Below are 16,209 nucleotides of genomic sequence, written 5' to 3'. Positions count from 1 at the left end.
CCCAGGAGTGTGCAGGTCAAGGAGAGGGCGGGTCTAATTGGGGGCGGCCCAGGCGAGGAAAGGCCCAGGAACGTACAGGCCCAGGAGTGTGCAGACGAGGGATTGTGCGGGCCCAGGAGAAGGCAGGCCCAAGAGTGTGCAGACACAGAAGTCAGCAGGCCCTGGAGTGTGCAGGCCTAGTAGTGTGCAGACAGAGGAGTGTGCAGGCCCAGGAGGGTGCATTTCCAGGAGTGTGCAGGCCCATTATTGTGCAGGCCCAAGAGTGTACAGGTCCAGGAGTGTGCAGGCCCAGGGGTGTGCAGACATAGGAGTGTGTAGTCCCAGGAGTGTGCTGGCACAGGTGGGAACAGGCCTAGGAGTGTGCAGGCACAAGTGGGAGTAGGCCCAGGAGTGTGCCGGCACAGGAGGGAGCAGGCCCAGGAGTGTGCAGGCCAAGGAGAGTGTAGGCCCAGGAGAGGGCAGGCCCAGGAGTGTGCAGCCCCAGTTGTGTGCAGACAGAAGCTTGTCCAGGGCCAGGAGAGTGCAGGCCCAGGGCAGGTCAGTCCCAGGAGTGTACTGTCCCAGGAGTATCCAAGGCCAGGAGTGTGCAGAGACAGGAGTGTGCAGGCCCAGGAGTGAACAGGCCCAGATTCGTGCAGGCCCAGGTGTGTGTAGGCCCTGGAGTGTGCAGCCCCAGAGGTCTGCAGACACAAGACGGAACAGGCCTAGGAGTGTGCAGGCCAAAGAGTGTGCAGACCTGGGACTGTGCAGTCTCAGGGGTGTGCAAACACGGGGTAGAGCAGGTACTCGAGTGTACTGGCCCAGGAGTGTAGAGGCCCAGGTGTGTGCAGGCTCTGGGATGTGCAGGCCCAGGAGTGTGCAGGCCTAGGAGTGTGCAGACAGAGGAGTGTGCAGGCCCAGGATGGTACATTTCCAGGAGTGTGCAGGCCCATTAGTGGGCAGGCCCAGGAGTGTACAAGTCCAGGAGTGTGCAGGCCCAGGAGTATGCATCACAGTAGTGTGCAGACCCAGAGGTGTGCCGGCACAGGTTGGAACAGGCCTATGAGTGTGCAGGCACAGGAGGGAGAAGGCCCAAGAGTGTGCAGGCCAAGGAGAGTGCAGTCCCAGGAGTGTGCAGGCCGAAGAGTGTGCAGGTCCAGGAGAGGGCCAGCCGAATTGGGGGCAGGCCCAGGCACGGAAAGGCCCAGGAGCGTGCAGGCCCAGGAGTGTGCAGACGAGGGATTGTTCGGTCCCAGTAGAAGGCAGGCCCAGGAGTGTAGAGGGCCAGATGTGTGCAGGGCCTGTAGTGTTCAGGCCCAGGTGTGTGCAGGACAGGTGAGGGCCGTCACAGGAGAGGGCAGGGCCAAATGGGGCAGGCCCAGGAGTGTGCAGACAGAGGAGTGTGCAGGCCCAGGAGTGTGCATTCCCAGGAGTGTCAGGCCTATTAGTGTGCAGGCCCAGGCCAGGGCAGGCCCAGGAGTGTACAAGTCCAGGAGTGTGCAAGCTTAGGAGTGTTCAGGCCGAAGAGAGTGCAGGCCCAGGAGAGGGCATGCCCAGGAGTGTGCAGGCTCTAGGGTGTGCCGACCCAGTAGTGTGCAGACACAATACGGAACAGGCCAAGGAGTGTGCAGGCCAAAGAGTGTGCAGACCCAGGACTGTACAGGCCCAGGAATGTGCAGACACGGGAGGGAGCAGGCACACGAGTGTACTGGCACAGGAGTGTTCAGCCCAGGTGTGTGCAGGCTCTGGGTTGTGCAGGCCCAGGAGTGTGCAGACAGAGGAGTGTGCTGGCCCAGGAGGGTACAGTCCCAGGAGTGTGCAGGCCCATTAGTATTCAGGCCCAGGCCAGGGCTGGCCCAGGAGTGTACAGGCCCAGGAGCGTACAGGCCCAGGTGTGTCAGGCACAGGAGTGTGCAGGCGCACAAGTGTGCAGTCCCAGAAGTGTGATGGCACAGGAGGGAGCAGGCCCAGAAGTGTGCAGATCCAGGACTGTGCAGGCGTAGGATAGGTGAGGCCCAGGAGTGTGCAGACAAGAGGAGTGTGCAGGCCGAGGAGCGTGCAGGCCCAGGTGTGTCAGGCACAGGGGTGTGCAGGCGCACAAGTGTGCAGTCCCAGAAGGGTGATGGCACAGGAGGGAGCAGGTCCAGAAGTGTGCAGATCCAGGACTGTGCAGGCGTACGATAGGTCAGGCCCAGGAGTGTGCAGCTCCAGGAGAGTGCCGGCCGAACTGGGGCAGGCCCAGGAGAGAGAAGGCCCAGGGTTGTACAGGCCCAGGAGTATGCAGTCACAAGAGTGAGCAGATACAGGAGTGTACAGGCCAAAGTTCGTGCAGGCCCAGGTGTGCGCAGGTCCAGGAGCGTGCAGGCCCAGAAGTGTGCAGATACAATACGGAACGGGCCCGGGAGTGTACAGGCCCAGGTTCCTGCAGGCCCAGGTGTGCGTAGGTCCAGGAGTGCGCAGGTCCAGGAGTGTGCAGGCCCAGTTGTGTGCAGGCCCAGGATTGTGCAGGCCCTGTCGACCCTGGAGGGCAGGATGCCGTGACCAGAGGAGGCGCTCTGTAGGACTGGGGGCGGAGGGCGGGAGAGCAGGCGGTTGGAGAGTCGGTGGTGAGGGCTGGAAAGGGGCAGAGCTGCACCAACCAGGTGTGCGGACCTGAGGGCGTGAGGCTGGGCAGCCTGCCGAGGGTGTTCCTGCAGCAGTGCTGGCCCTGGGTGAGGATGTGGTGGGACCAGGGCTGAGCCAGCGGGGCAGAAGGAGGAGGAGCGGGGAGGAGGGCGCCAGAGGGTGCACAGTGGACCGGTCACTGGGCATCTGCAGGTTTGGAGGCGCTCTGCTGTGTGGGGCTCCAGGCCTCCCTGGGTCTGGGGACGTGGGTGTGATGTGACTCGGAAGGAGGCCGGGTGCGCTTCGGACAGCACCCGCCATCTCTCCCACCCAGGCCCAGTGCTCATGGTCGTGTTGCAGCCTCAGTTTTCCGTCCACTGTCCCAGCAACCCGTTGGTGGTATTCTGAGCAGAGGCAGAGGGTGAGAGTCCTGACTTGGCTTTCCTTCCCTGTGTTTCCAAGTCCACACTCATTCCGCAAGTCGCACGACAGGCCAAGAAATCGGGAGACGCGGTGTCGGGGTAAAGAATAGTGAGTTGATTTGGAAAGCCAGCTGACCGAGAAGATGGCAGGCTAATGTCCTGGAGAGCCACCTTCTCCGAGTGAGAATTCAGGCTCCTTTTACGCTAAAAAGGAGAGGGGTTGTGGGTGGTTGGTGCAAAGTCCTTGGTGCAGGAATTCTTTGTTTTTGCAGTTGTGGGTCAGCTCATGGGGCCCCTGTAAAACCTCTAACAAAACAAATGTTACTTTCTGTTCTGCAGCTGCTTGTGTGTATGGGAGAGCAAAAGAGGTTTTATCCTGAAGGCTGAGAGCCTTGAGAACAGGCTCTTCTGTCAATTTCAGGCTGAAGGCAACATTGATTTCCAAAAGGTGCAGAGCTGGTAAGACAGCCTGGAAAACAGCAGAGGGTTAAAGGAAAAAGAACAGATCTAATAGGCAGTCAGATCTGGTCTTTTCTATTACACCTGCTGCCCCAGCAGGGCTGGCCTCAGGGAGGAAGGGCGCCCCCCCCAGCCCCCGAGAGCCGCCTGCAGGGGGTGGGGAAGGCAGGGAGGGGGTCTGCCGTGCTGGGGAGGTAAACTAGACATGGCTGATACATGGACAGTGAGTGCAAAGTTAGAAAACCTCTGGGTTTTCCCTCTTTAGGGAGGGAGAGGGAGGCTCAGCATAGGTCCTTGAGCTTCCGCGAGAGAAGTGGCTCTCAGCCCAGGTCGGCTGCGGGCGCCTCTGGGGTTGTCACACCTGAGGGGCCCTCTGTGGACGGGTCCTGTGTTCTTGGCACTGACGTGGATTTTCCTCCTCCTCTTCCCCAAGGGGCGGTAGTGGCTCCGGGGGCAGCTTCCAGCCGATCACGGCCATCCTGCTGTCCTCATGCACGCTGGCCCTGCACGCCCGGCAGCTGGACGTCAGGCTGCAGCTGGACTACGTCTCCGCCTCGCAGGTAAGAGGAGCCCCGCTGCTTCCCTGGGGACCGGCAAGGGGGTCCCTCGGGAGGGGTTTCGGTTGGGGGCTCCTGGCTAGACGCCACAGCCGTGTGAGTGGCACCGTTGGGGTGAAGGAGGCTGGTGCCAGGGACAGGGCAGGTCCAGGAGTATGCAGGCCCAGGAGTGTGCGGGCCCAGGAGTGTGGAGACACTGGAGAGGGCCGGCCCAGGAGTGTGCAGGGACAGATGTGAGCAGACCCTGGAGTGTGCAGGTCCATGAGAGGGTCGGGCGAAGTGGGGGCTGGCCCGGGATAGGGCATGGCCAGGGGTGTGCAGGCCCAGAGTGTGCTTGCCCAGGGTTATGCAGACACAGGACTGTGCAGGTGCAGGAGTGTGTAGGCCCAGGAGATTGCTGGCACAGGTGGGAACAGGCCTAGGAGTGTGCAGGCATAGGTGGGAGGAGGCCCAGGAGTGTGCAGGCCCAGTAGTGTGCAGGCCCAGGAGTGTGCATACAGAGGAGTGTGCAGGCTCAGTAGGGTGCAGGCCCAGGCCAGGGCAGGCCTAGGAGAGTACAGGCCCAGGAGTGTGCATGTCCAGGAGTGTGCAGACACCAGAGTGTGCAGAGACAGAAGTGTGCAGGCCCAGGAGTGTACAGGCTCAGGCCTGAGCAGTCCCAGGAGTGTGCAGAGAGTGGAGGGTGCAGGCCCAGGCCATGGCAGGCCCAGGAGTGTGCAGTCCCAGGAGTGTGCCGGCACACGTGGCAACAGGCCTAGGAGTGTGCAGGCATAGGTGGGAGCAGGCCCAGGAGTGTGCAACCCAGGAGTGTGCAGAACCAGGTAGGGGAGGCCTAAGGGTGTTCAGGCGCAGGAGGGAACAGGCCAGGAGTGTGCAGGCCAAGGAGAGTGCAGGGCCAAGAGAGGGCAGGCCCAGGTGTGTGCATGCCTAGGAGTGTTCAGGCACAGGAGGGAGGAGGCACACGAGTGTGCAGACGCAGGAGTGGGCAGACACAGGATTCAGCAGGCCCAGTAGTGTGCAGGTCCAGGAGTGTGCAAGCCCAGGAGTGTGCAGGCCAAGGAGAGTGCAGGCCCAGGAGAGGGCAGGCCGAGGAGTGTGCAGGCCCAAGAGTGTGCAGGTCCAGGAGAGGGCGGGCCGAACTGGGGGCAGGCCCAGGCGAGGAAAAGCCCAGGAGCGTGCGGCCCAGGAGTGTGCAGACGAGGGATTGTGCGGGCCCAGGAGAAGGCAGGCCCAAGAGTGTGCAGACACAGGAGTCAGCAGGCCCTGGAGTGTGCTGGCCCAGGTGTGTGCAGGCCCAGGAGAGTGCAGACAGAGAGTGTGGAGTCCCAGTAGTGTGCAGGCCCAGTTGTGTGCAGGCCCAGGATTTGCAGGTCCTGGAGTGTGCAGGCCCAGAGGTGTGCAGACACAAGTCGAACAACCCCAGGAGTCTGCAGGCCAAGAAGTGTGCATAGCCAGGACTGTGCAGTCCCAGGAGTGTGCAGACACGGGGCGGAGCAGTCACACGAATGTACTGGCCCAGGAGTGTAGAGGCTAAAGTGTGTGCAGGCTCTGGGATGCGCAGGCCCAGGAGTGTGCAGGTCCAGGGGTGTGAAGGCCCAGGAGTGTGCAGACAGAGGAGAGTGCAGGCCCAGGAGCGTGCAGGCCCAGGCCACGGCAGGCCCAGGAGTGTAAAGGCCCAGGAGTATACAGAGCGAGGAGTGTGCAGTCCCCGGAGTGTGCAGAGACAGGGGTGTGCAGGCCCAGGAGACGGCAGGCCCATGAGTGTGCAGTTCCAGGAGTGTGCAGGCCTAGGAGAGGGCAGGACCTGCAGTGAAGAGGCCCAGGTTCGTGCAGGCCCAGGTATGTGCAGGCCCTGTAGTGTGCAGGCCCAGAGGTGTGCAGACAGAAGTCGAACAGGCCTAGGAGTCTGCAGGCCAAGGAGTGTGCATAGCCAGGACTGTGCGGTCCCAAGAGTGTGCAGACACGGGGCGGAACAGGCACACGACTGTACTGGCCCAGGAGTGTAGAGGCCCAGGTGTGTGTAGGCTCTGGGATGCGCAGGCACAGGAGTGTGCGGGTCCAGGTGTGTGAAGGCCCAGGAGTGTGCAGACAGAGGAGTGTGCAGGCCCAGGAGTGTGCAGATCCAGGAGGATACAGGCCTAGTTGTGTTCAGGCCCAATATTGTGCAGGTCGTGGACTGTGCAGGCCGATGAGTGTGAAGTTGCAGAAGTGTGCGGGCCCAGTAGTGTGCAGGCCCAGGCCAGGGAAGACCCAGACCAGGGAAGGCCCAGGATTGTACAGGTCCAGGAGTGTGCAGGCCCAAGAGTGTGCAGACACAGGAGTCAGCAGGCCCTGGAGTGTGCAGGCCTAGGAGTGTGTAGGCCGAGGAATGTGCAGACAGAGGAGTGTGCAGGCCCAGGGGTGTGCAGGCTCAGGAGTGTGCACACAGAGGAGTGTGTAGGCCCAGGAGGGTGCATCCCTAGGTGTGTGCAGCCCCATTAGTGTGCAGGCCCAGGCCAGGGCAGGCCCAGGAGTGTACAGGTCCAGGAGTGTGCAGGCCCAGGATTGTACATGCCCAGGAGTTTGCAGGCCCAGGAGTATGCAGTCTCAGGAGAGAGCAGATACAGGAATGTGCAGGCCCAGGTGTATGCAGTCTCAGGAGTGAGCAGATAAAGGAGTGTGCAGGCCCAGGTGTGTACAGGCCCAGGTTCGTGCAGGCCCAGGCGTGTGCAAACTCCAGAGTGTGCAGAGACAGGAGTGTGCAGGTCCAGGAGTATACAGGCCTAGGTGTGTTCAAGCCCAAGATTGTGCAGGTCCTGGAGTGTGCAGGCCAATGAGTGTGCAGTTCCAGGAGTTTGCAGGCCCAGTAGTTTGCAGGCCCAGGCCAGGGAAGGCCCAGACCAGGGAAGGCCCACGAGTGTGCAGACAGAGGAGTGTGCAGGCCCAGGAGGGTGCATTCCTAGGTGTGTGTAGGCCCATTAGTGTTCAGGCCCAGGCCAGGGCAGGCCCAGGAGTGTGCAGGTCCAGGACTGTGCAGTGCCAGGAGTGTGTAGACACGGGGCGGAGCAGGCACATGAGAGTAGTGGCCCAGGAGTATAGAGGCCCAGGTGTGTTCAGGCTCTGGGATGCGCAGGCCCAGGAGTGTAGGGTCTAGGGTTGTGCATGCCCAGAAGTGTGCAGACAGAGGAGTGTGCAGGCCCAGGAGCGTGCAGGCCCAGGCCAGGTCAGGCCCAGGAGTGTACAACCCAGGAGTATACAGACCGAGGAGTGTGCAGACCCCGGAGTGTGCAAAGTCAGGTGTGTGCAGGCCCAGGAGTGTACAGGCCCACGTTCTTGCAGGCCCAGGCGTGTGCTAACACCACAGTGGGCAGAGACAGGAGTGTGCAGGCCCAGGAGTATACAGGCCCAGGTGTGTTCAAGCCCAAGGTTGTGCAGGTCCTGGAGTTTACAGGCCAATGAGTGTGCAGTTCCAGCAGTTTTCAGGCCCAGTAGTTTTCAGGCCCAGGCCAGGGAAGACTCAGACCAGGGAAGGCACAGCAGTGTACAGGTCCAGGGGTGTACAGTCCCAGTAGTGTGCAGAACCAGGTGAGGGCAGGCCCCAGAGTGTGCAGGCCCAGGAGAGGGCAGGCCCTAGGGTGTCTAGGCGCAGGAATGGGGAGTCCTAGGACCGTGCACGCCATGCAGAGGGCAGGCCCATGAGTGTACATGGCCAGGAGTGTGCAGGCACAGGAGGGAGGAGGTACACGAGTGTGCAGGCCTAGGAGTGTGCAGGACTTGTGAGGGCCGTCACAGGAGAGGGCAGGGCAATTTGGGGCAGGCCCAGGAGTGTGCAGACAGAGGAGTGTGCAGGCCCAGGAGGGTGCAGTCCCTGGAGAGTGCAGGCCCATTAGTGTGCAGGCGCATGCCAGGGTACGCCCAGGAGTGTACAGGTCCAGGAGTGTGCAGGCCCAGGAATGTGTAGGCACAGGTGTGGGCAGGCCTAGGAAAGGGCAGGCCCAGGATTCAAGAGGCCCACGTTCGTGCAGGCCCAGGTGTGTGCAGGCCCTGGGGTGTGCAGGCCCACAGGTATGCAGACACAAGACGGAACAGGCCCATGAGTGTGCAAGCCAAGGTGTTGCAGACCCAGGAATGTGCAGTCCCAGGAGTTTGCAGACACGGGGGGGAGCAAGCACACGTGTGTACTGGCCCAGGTGTGTAGAGGCCCAGATCTGTGCATGCTCTGGGATGCGCAGGCCCAGGAGTGTGCAGATCCAGGGTTATGCAGGCCCAGGAGTGTGCAGACAGAGGAGTGTGCAGGCCCAGGGGGGTGCATTCCTAGGTGTGTGCAGCCCCATTAGTGTGCAGTCCCAGGCCAGGGCAGGCCCAGGTGTGTACAGGTACAGGAGTGTGCAGGCCCAGGAGTGTATAGGCCCAGGAGTTTGCAGGCCCAGGCCAGGGAATGCCCAGACCAGGGAAGGCCCAGGAGTGTACAGGTCCAGGAGTGTGCAGGCCCAGGGGTGTGCAGGCCCAAAAGTGTGCAGGCACAGAAGTGTGCAGTCCCAGGAATGTGCCAGCACAGGTGGGAACAGGGCTAGGAGTGTGCAGGCACAGGTGGGAGCAGGCCCAGGAGTATGCAGGCACAGGAGGGAGCAGGCCTAGGTTCGTGCAGGCCCTGGAGTGTGTAGACACCAGAGTGTGCAGAGATAGGAGTGTGCAGAGAAGGAGTGTGCAGGCCCAGGTGTGTTTAGGCCCAGTGCTGTGCAGGTCCAGCAGTGTGCAGGCCCAGGAGTGTGCAGATCCAGGAGGATAAAGGCCTATGTGTGTTCAGGCCCAATATTGTGCAGGTCGTGCCTTTGCAGGCCGATGAGTGTGCAGTTGCAGAAGTGTGCGGGCCCAGTAGTGTGCAGGCCCAGGCCAGGGAAGACCCAGTCCAGGGAAGGCCCAGGATGGTACAGGTCCAGGTGTGTGCAGGCCCAAGAGTGTGCAGACACAGGGGTCAGCAGGCCCAGGAGTGTGCAGGCCTAGGAGTGTGTAGGCCGAGGAGTGTGCAGACAGAGGAGTGTGCATGCCCAGGAGTGTGCAGGCCCAGGAGTGTACAGACAGAAGAGTGTGTAGGCCCAGGTGGGTGCATTCCTAGGTGTGTGCAGCCCCATTAGTGTGCAGGCCCAGGCCAGGGCAGGCCCAGGGGTGTTTAGGCCCAGGTTCGTGCCGGCCAAGGAGAGGGCAGGCCCAGGAGTGAACAGGCCCAGGTTCGTGCAGGCCCAGGTGTGTTCAGGCCCTGGAGTGCGCAGGCCGAGAGGTGTGAAGACACAAGACGGAACAGGCCCAGGAGTGTGCAGACAAGAGGAGTGTGCAGACAAGAGGAGTGTGCAGGCCGAGGAGCGTGCAGGCCCAGGTGTGTCAGGCACAGGAGTGTGCAGGCGCCCAATGTGCAGTTCCAGAAGGGTGATGGCACAGGAGGGAGCAGGTCCAGAAGTGTGCAGATCCAGGACTGTGCAGGCGTACGATAGGTCAGGCCCAGGAGTGTGCAGCTCCAGGAGAGTGCCGGCCGAACTGGGGGCAGGCCCAGGAGAGGGAAGGCCCCGGAGTGTGCAGACAGAGGAGTGTGCAGGCCCAGGAGTTTGCAGGCCCAGGAGAGGGCATGCCCAGGGGTGTGCAGGCCCAGGAGTGTGCAGCCCCAGGAGTGTGCAGACAGAAGAGTGTCCAGGGCCAGGATAGGGCAGGCCTAGGAGTGTACAGGCCCAGGAGTGTGCAGACACCAGAGTGTGCAGAGACAGAAGTGTGCAGGTCCAGGAGTGTACAGGCTCAGGGCTGTGCAGTCCCAGGAGTGTGCAGACAGAGGAGGGTGCAGGCCCAGGCCAGGGCAGGCCCAGGAGTGTGCAGTCCCAGGAGTGTGCCGGCACACGTGGGAACAGGCCTAGGAGTGTGCAGGCATAGGTGGGAGCAGGCCCAGGAGTGTGCAGGCACAGGAGGGAACAGGCCAGGAGTGTGCAGGCCAAGGAGAGTGCAGGGCCAAGAGAGGGCAGGCACAGGAGTGTGCAGGCCCAGGAGTGTGCAGTCCCAGGAGTGTGCCGGCACACGTGGGAACAGGCCTAGGAGGGTGCAGGCATAGGTGGGAGCAGGCCCAGGAGTGTGCAGGCACAGGAGAGTGCAGGGCCAAGAGAGGGCAGGCACAGGAGTGTGCAGGCCCAGGAGCGTACAGGCCCAGGATGGTGCAGGCTCAAGATTGTGCAGGTCCAGGAGTCTGCAGGCCCATGAGTGTGCAGTTCCAGGAGTGTGCAGGCTTAGGAGAGGGCAGGACCAGCAGTGAAGAGGCCCAGGTTCATGCGGGCCCAGGAGAAGACAGGCCCAAGAGTGTGCAGGCACAGGTGTCAGAGGGCCCTGGAGTGTGCCTGCCCAGGTGTGTGCAGGCCCAGGAGTGTGCAGACAGAGGAGTGTGCAGGCTGAGGAGTGTGCAGGCCCAGGCCACGGCAGGCCCAGGAGTGTACAGGCCCAGGAGTATACAGACCGAGGACTGTGCAGTCCCCGGAGTGTGCAGAGACAGGAGTGTGCAGGCCCAGGAGTGTGCAGGCCCAAGGGTGTGCAGGCCTAGGAGTGTGCAGATGAGGGATTGTGCAGGCCCAGGAGAAGGGAGGCTCAGGAGTGTGCAGGCCCAGCAGTGTGCAGGCCTGGGGGTGTGTAGGCCCAGGAGTGTACAGGCCCAGGATTGTGCAGGCTCAAGATTGTGCAGGTCTGGGAGTGTGCAGGCCAAGGGGTGTGCAGTTCCATGTGTGTGCAAACAGAGGAGTGTGCAGGACCAGTAGGGTGCAGGCCGAGGTGTGTACAGGACCAGGAGTGTTCAGGCCCATTAGTGTGCAGGACCAGGCCAGGGAAGACCCAGACCAGGGAAGGCCCAGGATTGTACAGGTCCAGGAGTGTGCAGGCCCAAGAGTGTGCAGCCCCAGGAGTGTGCAGACAGAAGAGTGTCCAGGGCCAGGATAAGGCAGGCCTAGGAGTGTACAGGCCCAGGAGTGTGCATGTCCAGGAGTGTGCAGACACCAGAGTGTGCAGAGACAGAAGTGTGCAGGTCCAGGAGTGTACAGGCTCAGGGCTGTGCAGTCCCAGGAGTGTGCAGACAGAGGAGGGTGCAGGCCCAGGCCAGGGCAGGCCCAGGAGTGTGCAGTCCCAGGAGTGTGCCGGCACAGGAGGGAACAGGCCAGGAGTGTGCAGGCCAAGGAGAGTGCAGGGCCAAGAGAGGGCAGGCACAGGAGTGTGCAGGCCCAGGAGCGTACAGGCCCAGGATTGTGCAGGCTCAAGATTGTTCAGGTCCAGGAGTGTGCAGGCCCATGAGTGTACAGTTCCAGGAGTGTGCAGGCCTAGGAGAGGGCAGGACCAGCAGTGAAGAGGCCCAGGTTCGTGCAGGCCCAGGTATGTGCAGGCCCTGTAGTGTGCAGGCCCAGAGGTGTGCAGACAGAAGTCGAACAGGCCTAGGAGTCTGCAGGCCAAGGAGTGTGCATAGCCAGGACTGTGCGGTCCCAAGAGTGTGCAGACACGGGGCGGAACAGGCACATGACTGTACTGGCCCAGGAGTGTAGAGGCCCAGGTGTGTGCAGGCCATGGGATGCGCAGGCCCCGGAGTGTGCAGGTCCAGGGGTGTCAAGGCGCAGGGGTGTGCAGACAGAGGAGTGAGCAGGCCCAAGCGTGTGCACGTCAAAGAGAGGGCGGGCCTAATAGGTGGTGGCCCAGGCGAGGAAAGGACCAGGAGAATGCAGGCTCAGGAGTCGGCAGGCCCAGGAGTGTGCAGGCCCATGAGTGTGCATTCCTAGGTGGGTGTAGCACCATTAGTGTGCAGGCCCAGGCCAGGGCATGCCCAGGAGTGTACAGGTCCAGGAGTGTTCAGGCCCAGGAGTGTACAGGCCCAGGAGTTTGCAGGCCCAGGTGTATGCAGTCTCAGAAGTGAGCAGATACAGGAGTGTGCAGGCCCAGGTGTGTACAGGCCAAAGTTCGTGCAGGCCCAGGCGTGTGCAAACACCAGAGTGTGCAACACAGGAGTGTGCAGGTCCAGGAGTATACAGGCCTAGGTGTGTTCAAGCCCAAGATTGTGCAGGTCCTGGAGTGTGCAGGCCAATGAGTGTGCAGTTCCAGGAGTTTGCAGGCCCAGTAGTTTGCAGGCCCAGGCCAGGGAAGGCCCAGACCAGGGAAGGCCCACGAGTGTGCAGACAGAGGAGTGTGCAGGCCCAGGAGGGTGCATTCCTAGGTGTGTGTAGGCCCATTAGTGTGCAGGCCCAGGCCAGGGCAGGCCCAGGAGTGTGCAGGTCCAGGACTGTGCAGTGCCAGGAGTGTGTAGACACGGGGCGGAGCAGGCACATGAGAGTAGTGGCCCAGGAGTATAGAGGCCCAGGTGTGTTCAGGCTCTGGGATGCGCAGGCCCAGGAGTATAGGGTCTAGGGTTGTGCATGCCCAGAAGTGTGCAGACAGAGGAGTGTGCAGGCCCAGGAGCGTGCAGGCCCAGGCCAGGTCAGGCCCAGGAGTGTACAACCCAGGAGTATACAGACCGAGGAGTGTGCAGACCCCGGAGTGTGCAGACTCAGGTGTGTGCAGGCCCAGGAGTGTACAGGCCCACGTTCGTGCAGGCCCAGGCGTGTGCAAACACCACAGTGTGCAGAGACAGGAGTGTGCAGGCCCAGGAGTATACAGGCCCAGGTGTGTTCAAGCCCAAGGTTGTGCAGGTCCTGGAGTTTGCAGGCCAATGAGTGTGCAGTTCCAGCAGTTTTCAGGCCCAGTAGTTTTCAGGCCCAGGCCAGGGAAGGCCCAGACCAGGGAAGGCACAGCAGTGTACAGGTCCAGGGGTGTACAGTCCCAGTAGTGTGCAGAACCAGGTGAGGGCAGGCCCCAGAGTGTGCAGGCCCAGGAGAGGGCAGGCCCAAGGGTGTCCAGGCGCAGGAATGGGGAGTCCTAGGACCGTGCACGCCATGCAGAGGGCAGGCCCATGAGTGTACATGGCCAGGAGTGTGCAGGCACAGGAGGGAGGAGGTACACGAGTGTGCAGGCCTAGGAGTGTGCAGGACTTGTGAGGGCCGTCACAGGAGAGGGCAGGGCAATTTGGGGCAGGCCCAGGAGTGTGCAGACAGAGGAGTGTGCAGGCCCAGGAGGGTGCAGTCCCTGGAGAGTGCAGGCCCATTTGTGTGCAGGCCCATGCCAGGGCACGCCCAGGAGTGTACAGGTCCAGGAGTGTGCAGGCCCAGGTATGTGTAGGCACAGGAGTGGGCAGGCCTAGGAAAGGGCAGGCCCAGGAGTCAAGAGGCCCAGGTTCGTGCAGGCCCAGGTGTGTGCAGGCCCTGGAGTGTGCAGGCCCAGAGGTATGCAGACACAAGACGGAACAGGCCCATGAGTGTGCAGGCCAAGGTGTGTGCAGACCCAGGAATGTGCAGTCCCAGGAGTTTGCAGACACGGGGGGGAGCAAGCACACGTGTGTACTGGCCCAGGTGTGTAGAGGCCTAGATCTGTGCAGGCTCTGGGTTGTGCAGGCCCAGGAGTGTGAAGATGCAGGGGTATGCAGGCCCAGGAGTGTGCAGACAGAGGTGTGTGCAGGACCAGGAGCGTGCAGGCCAAGGCCACGGCAGGCCCATGAGTGTACAGGCCCAGGAGTATACAGACCGAGGAGTGTGCAGACCCCGGAGTGTGCAGAGACAGGAGTGTGCAGGCCCAGGAGTGTGCAGGCCCAAGAGTGTGCAGGTCCAGGAGAGGGCGGGCCGAACTGGGGGCAGGCCCAGGTGAGGAAAGGCCCAGGAGCGTGCAGGCCCAGGAGTGTGAAGACACCAGAGTGTGCAGTTCCATGGGTGTGCTGGCCCAGGAGTGTGCAGACAGAGGAGTGTGCAGGCCCAGGTGTGTACAGGCCCAGGAGTATACAGACCGAGGAGTGTGCAGAACCCGGAGTGTGCAGAGACAGGAGTGTGCAGGCCCAGGGGTATACAGGCCCAGTACTCTGCAGGCCCAGGAATGTCCAGGCCCAGGAGTGTGCAGATGAGGGATTGTGCGGGCCCAGGAGAAGGCAGGCCCAGAAATGTGCAGGCCCAGCAGGGTGCAGGCCCAAGTATGTGCAGGCTCATGATTGTGCAGCTCCAGGTGGGTGCAGGCCAATGAGTGTGCAGTTCCAGGAGTGTGAATGCCTAGGAGAGGGCAGGCACGGCTGTCAAGAGTCCCAGGTTCGTGCAGGCCCAGGTTTGTGCAGGCCCAGCAGTGTGCAGGCCCAGGAATGTGCAGGCTCAAGTGGGAAGTGTTTGTTGGGCCTGAGCAACTGTCCCCTGTCCTCCACCTCTGTCCCTGCCTGGCTGCACCTCTGCAGCTGCTCTCCTGCTCTCCTGGCCTCTTAGCTCTGTATCCCTCTCCCTCTCATGGTAGTCTTCTCTGCGTTTGCCTGCCTCTGGACAGATGGCCCAAGTCAGGACCCATGGGGGCTAGGGTGGAGGGGACTGGGGACTGGGTGGGGGAATTCAGAGAGCTGTCCTGTCCCCTGTGGTCCTCATTTGCACATCCATGTACTGGGCTGAGGAGGAACTCCATGCCCCAGGACACGCCCTAACTTCACAGGTCGTGGAGTACGGCCTGGATGCCTGGGGAACCGGCCTGGTGGGCGAGGACAGGGCAGGAATGGACAGGGGCGGACCCACTGCCTCTGCTGCCTCACCTGCTGGGCTGGGGAGAGCTCTGCCCAGGAAGCAGGAAGGCCTAGCAGGATGCGGGCCTCTCCCAGGGCCCTCATCCCGGCCGACTGAGGCCCCGTGGGCCAGAGAGGCCATAGCCTGCAGGCTGGGGCGCCAGGGTGGGAAGGAGGCTGGGAGCCCCCTGACCGTGTGCCCTGTCTCCTGGGTGGCCAAGGCTGCCTGGCTGCCGTTCATTTGCTCAGTTTATCAGGTAATGAGATGAAAGTGAGGCTTCCAGACAGAGGGGGCGTTGAGCCGGGGGAGAATGGCTGCTTCCTTCTGGGCCTGGAGGGGCAGCCCACCCCCCAGCCTTGCCCACTCCTCTGCTGCCCCCTCACAGCCCACCCAGCCCAGGAGCCCTGTGGCCACCCAGCAGAGGGGGTCCTGCGAGCCTCTGCCGAGCACTGTGGGCCCCAGGAGTCCTTGCGAACAGTCCCCCATTGCGGTTACGCTAGTCTGAATGACATTCGTTAGGTGTCAGCTGTGAGTGGGACGCACGTTAACGGCACAGCAATGATAACAGAAGTAGCAGTCACCACTCGCTGAGTGTCCCTCCGTGGTGGTTGCGCGGCCAAGCTCAGGTGGCGGTCTGGGACCAGGAACAGGGCTCGTCTGTGATAAGGGCCAGGCACCCTGTGTCAGGACCCGAGGTCAGTCTGTGATGAAATTCAAGGCTCAGTGTGTGACCAGGGTCATGTCTAGGTCTGAGGGTCAGCCTGTCCTCTGAGCCGGTGGCCCCCTGCCTGGCCTCTCCACCCCCTCCTCCCACCACGTCCTCACCACCTGGGTCACCAAGGTAACCAGCCTTGAAATAATGGGTGTTTCAGCAGCTGAGGCCTAACTTGAATTTATCCTGAAAGACTCAGTTCTGCAGCAGTTGCCAGGGAAACTAAGGGGCATCCTGTCTCTCCCACCCACTGCCAGTTTCCACGTCAGTCAGGCTTCCACTTGACACCTGGGCTGGGGCAGCAAAGGGGGATGGGCAGAACGTGCCCACCCTGGCCCTGCTACCAGTCCTGTCTCCTGGACCCCAGGCCTCTGTGCTTTTGTCTCAGTGTGATGGGATGGGATGGGATGGCTCAGCAGGGGAGCCCACTGAGGTATATATAGAGTGCCAGGCGGGAGGCCCTGGGGTCGGTTTTGGCAGGCAGGCTTAGTCTGGGGCCAGCGAGCGGAGCACTTGGAATCTGATCCTGGATTTGATCCCAGCTCCTCTCCTTGTCAGCCTGGTGGCTAACTTGGTGTCTGTCTGCATCTGTCAAATGGGTGTGGTCATGGGGCTGTTGAGGTCATCCGAGCAAAGTGGTAGTGATGAAGGCCCCCTGGGCAGCCTCGGCTGTCATATCTTCAGAGCTGCTCCCCTGCCCTGTGCCGAGGGCATGGAGGCATTCCTGGGGCTCCCTGCCTTCCCCCGGGCTCTGGTCTGCTTCCCATCTCCTCCACCCTGGCCCCCAGGGTCTTTCCACAACATTCCCAGTTCAGAGTGAAGTCCTGTTTGTGCAGTATCCTTGAGACCCTGGCTTCACCTGTCTTCTGAGACTTGGGCCT

At 62.0% G+C, this 16,209-nt stretch overlaps 2 protein-coding genes across 2 annotated transcripts in view; one reads left to right on the top strand and one right to left on the bottom strand.

The window, feature by feature from the left end:
- The window catches only part of LOC140689560 (uncharacterized), an 81,961-nt gene that overhangs the window by 36,287 nt on the left and 29,465 nt on the right, over positions 1-16,209 (top strand). Inside the window, exons 9-11 of the mRNA XM_072950601.1 lie at positions 2,918-3,114; positions 3,345-3,464; positions 3,898-4,024. Of these exons, the coding sequence (XP_072806702.1) occupies positions 2,918-3,114; positions 3,345-3,464; positions 3,898-4,024 (444 nt within the window). The remainder of the gene's footprint in view (positions 1-2,917; positions 3,115-3,344; positions 3,465-3,897; positions 4,025-16,209) is intronic.
- On the bottom strand, positions 520-2,904 carry LOC140689392 (uncharacterized). Its single transcript, XM_072950109.1, has 3 exons — positions 2,898-2,904; positions 1,611-2,686; positions 520-926 (listed from the first exon to the last, which is right to left on the bottom strand). Exons 1-3 carry the CDS (start codon positions 2,902-2,904, stop codon positions 753-755), a joined length of 1,257 nt encoding a protein of 418 aa, XP_072806210.1. The 3' UTR covers positions 520-752.

This window comes from Vicugna pacos, chromosome 26 (assembly GCF_048564905.1).
Source record: "Vicugna pacos chromosome 26, VicPac4, whole genome shotgun sequence".
NCBI lineage: Eukaryota > Metazoa > Chordata > Mammalia > Artiodactyla > Camelidae > Vicugna > Vicugna pacos.
This window is presented reverse-complemented; position numbering and strand designations above follow the sequence as displayed.

Excerpts from the sequence above, each read along its gene's own strand:
- LOC140689392 (XM_072950109.1), bottom strand. Across the intron at positions 927-1,610 it reads GGGTCTGCACACTCTTTGGC|CTGCACACTCCTGGAAATGT; the intron begins CTGCACACTCCT and ends CCACTAATGGGC.